Below are 5,828 nucleotides of genomic sequence, written 5' to 3'. Positions count from 1 at the left end.
CATGTCAATTATTGGATTTTAGAGAAGGTTTGCATGCATGTTCTCACTTGTCTCATAATCAGTGGGTGCACCTTTGTTAGGTCGAAGCATCAGCTTTTGAGATGCAGCATTTCGGCGATTTTTAGTCCTGTCGGCGCATTTGTATGCAGGCTTTTACAAGTTTTTATGCTAATCCAGCTTAAATTTACACTGATCGTCACTCACCATATAATAAGAAGTTAAACACCACCTAATGCTACGATCTTCATCTTTTGATATCTCTTTTGCAATTGCATAGATTTTTATCACGGTTCGTTAATGGAGCACATCTTCGCTGGGATTTTTTTGTTAAAACAAGGACGAAAAAAAAGATTATTACACACCACAGCTATGGTTTGCACCTCACCTACTATCAAAAGTGGATCATTAAAGAATATTCTAGTTCATGGATTTTCGAGGTATGTCGTCGGCTTAATTATGATGCCATCCCAGTGTGTAAACTAATCAGTGCATTAATTAATTGCTCGTCTGGTCTTCGCATCATATGATTGCATACACGCCAGGCCTTATATCGCTTAATTAGTTAAGCAAAGTTCATGTTGCATCAAGGAAGATTGAGGATGAAACATCTTCTTCACATGGGCCTCTACTTAATTAAGTACTAAAAGCCAGTGCGCTCTCGATGCTTTGTTAAAGCAAGAATAATTAAGGTGGTTAGTGATGAACAAGAAAATAATGGTTGTTGCAATGCGAGAGTAGCCAATGAAGTGGATGCGATCTGTGAAGCAATCTGAGGCGTAACGAACGAAACTTGAGATACGGAGTAGTACCATGCAATTAATCATGTTTACTCGCTTCAATATAATCAAAGCTAACTATGTTCACCTCATTTAGACGAGCAAAGAAGCAATACCCTGCTCTCTGTCACTTACTAGATGGCTGCGGCTGCAAACGGAGCAAATAAACAGGATCCATTTGGGCAGAATGGTCCAGCCGATCGAGCACTCACCCGGAATCATATTTTTGACATTATTGGCCTATTCTAACTATTTGGCGTCATTTGGTCTAGCCTAAATTACACGTTTGAACCATGATCATTATTCTTTTGGTCTAGCCTGCTTGCAACAATCCTGTCATGAGCCTTGTTCTGCCCGCTTGTTGCATTTCTCATTCTTTTGGGGTTAACACTTAACACCCAGTAGGTCGTTCAAAGCATCGTGCAAGCCCTGTGGACAGTCCTCGGCATGCTAACCAAGGGCCCCACAAGTGTTATACTGAAACAAAATGGCAACATACATTTCTAAAATTCTTAGCCGGTGGATATTAATATTGTTTTTGAAATATTCTGCAATGTTTCTTGCTAGAGTCAGAGATGTCTAGTCGTCAACGTGTGAGCATGACTGTTTGGCATGGACATACAAGGGCTTCCTCCGACAATTTTTACAGCAATATCAGCGGTGACTGTCGAAAGTGAAGTCGGAATAGCTAGCTCGAGGAGGAATGATGACGGTGAAGATGGTTGGAAACTTCAGCAGTGGTATTCTATCTCCAAAGCTTCATGTTGGTAGCCATGCCCCGGTGCCGGTCGTGCTCCATGATGGCAAACAGATGTGGGAACTGGTGACGATTTCCTTTCAAATTTTCACTAATTAACGGTCGAATTTTATTCTTCTTATAATGATTAGTAAGATAAACTAAAAAACTTTTGCTCAGATAAAAAGAACAATTTTCTCAGTACACAGTCAGCATTCTCTTCCATGCAAGCAGTGTCGGCAGAAACATTTGTTTTTCTAGGGAAGGCATACCATTTGGTAATCCATCGAGTGGGAAGCATTCCTCGGGTTAGTACGTGCGTATCTTTCCCTTCCCTTTCTGGTAGCAGCAGCACGAGCAATGAAGCAAACATGGGGACAAGGGTGTCAACGTAAGGAGGACCAAACTGCCCAAACACACACGCCACCAACACCTCCACCGGCCCACCGGATGACCTGAACATAAAAGACCGCCCCCCGTCGCCCTCCATTCATCCTCACAGAGACAGAGAGTCCCTCCACCTAGAACCGGCTCAGCTGCAGTTAGGCACCACACCACCATTATTTTCCTTCTCTCACACACAGACGTGTGAGTAGGAGAAGTAGGAGGCTAAGATCAGAATAGAGCGGAGGAGAGCAGAGGGAGGCGCGCCCCAGCCGGTACTCTGCTCCAAGGATTTGAGGTGAGTGCTGCTCATTTTATGATTTGAGGATTATTTTTCGCCTCAGGTTTTTCTTCCCCTTGTTACATTAGTTTTCAGCCATATACTTCATGGCTTGGCTAGCATATGCATGGCCATAAGTTGAGAGTCAACTCGATGGGATGATGTTACAATGCATGCCACTATTTGGTTTCCAATTTTTCAACCAAATTTCCCACTTACCTGTTTCATGGGGTAGGATTGGCTTGAGACAACTAGGCAAGACGCCGGTGTACCAGAAAGGCGTCCATGGATGTGGCTAATCCAGTAAAAGCTCTGCATATTTTTCGATAAAGCTCTGCATATGAATCTACCACGCCGTAGCTTTTTAAGCTCAACATCTTTCCCAAGTGATCAACCATACAAAAGGCCACCTTCCAGGACTCGGATCAATGTACTCCATGGTACCGGAGTTAACCACTGAATCATTAGGAAATAAGACCTTGGTGGGCTAGTTAGGTTAAGCATTGTTTGAAAAAAGTTAGGTCAGGCATAACCTCACTGCAGGCATGTTAACTAGTACAACTGAGAAAAACTGAGGTTGTGCCTCCAGTTTCAGGAGTGTCGATGTCCGATGCCGGTTGATTGCATTCTAAGAATACAGTACGTCAGTACATAGCACCATGTCATCTTTCTTTTGGGAAACAGACTTGGCCAAACTCGTACGGTTCCTCGCTCTGGCAAAGTCATAAGTCCAGCGAGGCTATTCCTAGTCTGAACTGGACGGCACTTCTGCATACGTGTGCGAAAAGGGGCCCGGTTCCTGCCGAATTTTCGTGTGGGCTCGCCATGCCGGTTTCAGGCTTCAAGTCAATGTTTGCCCACCACAATAGCCTTGCATCTGAAGCCTGCAGCTGCAAGAATATATTCTCAGCTCACCAAGTGCTGATGGCATGACAAAAGGATTTCGGAAAGCATCCCAAGACAGCGCTCGATCAGAATCTTTCCGTGTGTTGGCAGGACCGGCACGCCGGCCACTTGGCATTGGCAGGAGCTGTGTAGCGTCAGTCAGTACGGTGACTGGGTCTGCTTAAACAAGGGGCACTTAAATTTGTCTCGTTTCAGTGTTTGGCAAAATAGAATAACGTTCATACATGGACCATCTGCCTTTTTTTTTATCTAAGGGAAGAGCTTCCATTAGACTGTTGCGACGAGTATCATTCATATATAGTACCTTTGCACTGAGCTTCTTGATGGTATTGCAGCTTCAGGCAAGAAGAGATACCAGGTGGCCAAGATGACTGCCGGTTTCCAGCTTGGCGTGATCGGGTCTCTCGCGCTCTCTGTGGCATCGTCTGTCGCCATTGTCATCTGCAACAAAGCCCTCATCAGCACCCTTGGCTTCCCATTCGGTACCTAACTCAGCCCTGTACTAGTTTACAAACATAAGAAAACCTGTTTGCTATCACAGGTTATCAGCATTGCGAGATACAGATTTCCAGTTTGCTACTTACCAGCCATTAATTCTCTCTGCAGCTACAACATTAACAAGCTGGCATCTCATGGTGACCTTCTGCACCCTCTATGTGGCACAGCGCATGCACTTCTTCGAACCCAAGGCGATCGATGGACACACGGTGGTACTATTCGGGCTGCTGAATGGTACCTCGATTGGCCTTCTCAACCTTAGTTTAGGGTTCAACTCCATTGGATTCTACCAGGTTCGTTCTCTTGTCATTCTGTTTCCTTGCTTGGGAAAGGATGCAGCAGATTCTAACATTCGGCATGCTCTGCAGATGACAAAGCTGGCCATCATACCTTTCACAGTACTGTTGGAGACAATCTTCCTAAAGAAAAGATTCAGGTAACAAAAAATCAAATGGAGTGATGTCTGTTAGCTATAACTTATAAGTACCAACTGAATTTCATTCAGGCCAAACCAATGATAAGAAGATAGATATGCTACAACCTGCGAGTGCAGTTTTTATGCAGTTTTCGAATTTGGCCACAGAAAAATTTATGTGCATCAGTTGTTCTCCTTAATCATCAGATCAAATGAAAAAATATATAAAAAAATGACCAAACTATATTTCTGTATTTATTTGAATGTTTAGTGTTTGTTGTATTCTCTGGGCCTCTGAGCCCCGTTAAGTGTTATTTGTTTTTAGAAACCAGTCAGTTTCCTTCCATTTCTTGCTATGCTGACACCAATCTAACAAACAATGTGCAGTGAGAGTATCAAGTTTTCTCTGCTGGTTTTGCTGCTTGGAGTTGCCATTGCTTCTGTCACTGACCTCAAGCTAAATCTTCTTGGGTCGATTCTTTCTGGCCTCGCCATCGCCACTACTTGTGTTGGCCAAATTGTATCCTATATTTGAAATATTTATCATCTAGGTTTCACAATCTTCATCCTTACGTACATTATATCTATAGCAATAGTATGTTCAAGCAATCACTATAAGAACCTGAAAGCAAAATAATACAAAATAAGGAAATGTACTGATTCAATAATATATATTCCGACCATGTTCTAAAAATGCCTAAGAGAAGAACTATGCTACTTCATTACAAGCTACCCATGTCATTATTTATCCTAACATTTTGTACTACTGCCAATTTTTTCATGTTGTATCCTTGACCTGTTAAAAGCTCACAAATACAATACAGAGAAAGTTGAAAGTCACCTCAACGCAGCTTCTGTACCAATCTGCACCTTACCAAGCAGCAATTTTGTTTGCAACTGGCCCCTTCGTGGATCAACTCCTTACTAACCGCAGCGTCTTTGCCCACCAATACACTGCTCCAGTTGTGGTATGCGTTCAATGGTTAATATGTAAACACTTGGCTAACGTTTTCTGGAGAACAACACAAAAAAAATCTTCTACATAATGCATATAAATCTGGGTGTATCAGAACGACGCTGTGATAATGTTTTACGAACTTTTGCAGGGCTTCATTATTATGTCTTGTCTGATTGCGGTGTCCGTGAACTTCAGTACATTCCTTGTGATAGGCACAACATCGCCCGTGACATACCAGGTTCTTGGGCACCTTAAAACATGCCTGGTTCTATCATTCGGCTACACCTTGTTGCACGATCCCTTCACCATGAGGAACATATTGGGCATTCTCGTGGCCATATTCGGGATGGCACTCTACTCCTGCTTCTCGGTGATGGAGAGCAAGAAAAAGTCAGCAATTGAATCACTTCCAGTGTTGTCACAGGTTTGATTTCAGCAACCACCGCATGATAGATTTTTCTTAACCATTAGCAGAAGCTTCACTTATCGAGTTTGATTCTGATTTACACATGAGATTCATATGATGTTCTTGCAGAAGCCTGAGAAGGAGACTGAGCCACTCTTGGAAACCAAAGACGACAGCGATATCAAGAAGGCAAATGGCGTAACCCATGAGTACTAAGCATCTTGTCTTGTTTAGCCTAGCCCAGCTCTACCATCAGTACATATGCACAGTGTACGTTGCACGCCTACTCTTTTTTGTTTCCTCCATTAGGTATTCATAATTATTATCGAGTGGCACGAGAAGCAAATGTACTGGTATCTGTTTAGCTGGTGTATAATTTGACGTGGCAGTAGACGACTCGATGTCGCCGCAACCGAAATTGTATAGAGGCACCATATGGTTCATTTGGGGGAGATCGGACTTCAAGAAA

The 5,828-nt window shown here is 43.1% G+C and overlaps 1 protein-coding gene across 1 annotated transcript; it reads left to right on the top strand.

Moving 5' to 3' along the window:
- Window positions 1-2,017: 2,017 nt before the first annotated feature.
- On the top strand, window positions 2,018-5,828 carry LOC124687693 (UDP-xylose transporter 1-like). Its single transcript, XM_047221451.1, has 8 exons — window positions 2,018-2,194; window positions 3,418-3,564; window positions 3,689-3,873; window positions 3,949-4,016; window positions 4,383-4,515; window positions 4,802-4,963; window positions 5,102-5,377; window positions 5,489-5,828. Exons 2-8 carry the CDS (start codon window positions 3,450-3,452, stop codon window positions 5,573-5,575), a joined length of 1,026 nt encoding a protein of 341 aa, XP_047077407.1. The 5' UTR covers window positions 2,018-2,194; window positions 3,418-3,449; the 3' UTR covers window positions 5,576-5,828.

Source organism: Lolium rigidum, chromosome 2, assembly GCF_022539505.1.
Source record: "Lolium rigidum isolate FL_2022 chromosome 2, APGP_CSIRO_Lrig_0.1, whole genome shotgun sequence".
Taxonomy (NCBI): Eukaryota; Viridiplantae; Streptophyta; class Magnoliopsida; order Poales; family Poaceae; genus Lolium; species Lolium rigidum.
This window is presented reverse-complemented; position numbering and strand designations above follow the sequence as displayed.

Excerpts from the sequence above, each read along its gene's own strand:
- LOC124687693 (XM_047221451.1), top strand. The coding sequence starts at position 3,450 with ATGACTGCCGGTTTCCAGCTTGGCGTGATCGGGTCTCTCGCGCTCTCT. Across the intron at positions 4,017-4,382 it reads TTCCTAAAGAAAAGATTCAG|TGAGAGTATCAAGTTTTCTC; the intron begins GTAACAAAAAAT and ends AACAATGTGCAG. Across the intron at positions 4,964-5,101 it reads AATACACTGCTCCAGTTGTG|GGCTTCATTATTATGTCTTG; the intron begins GTATGCGTTCAA and ends GAACTTTTGCAG.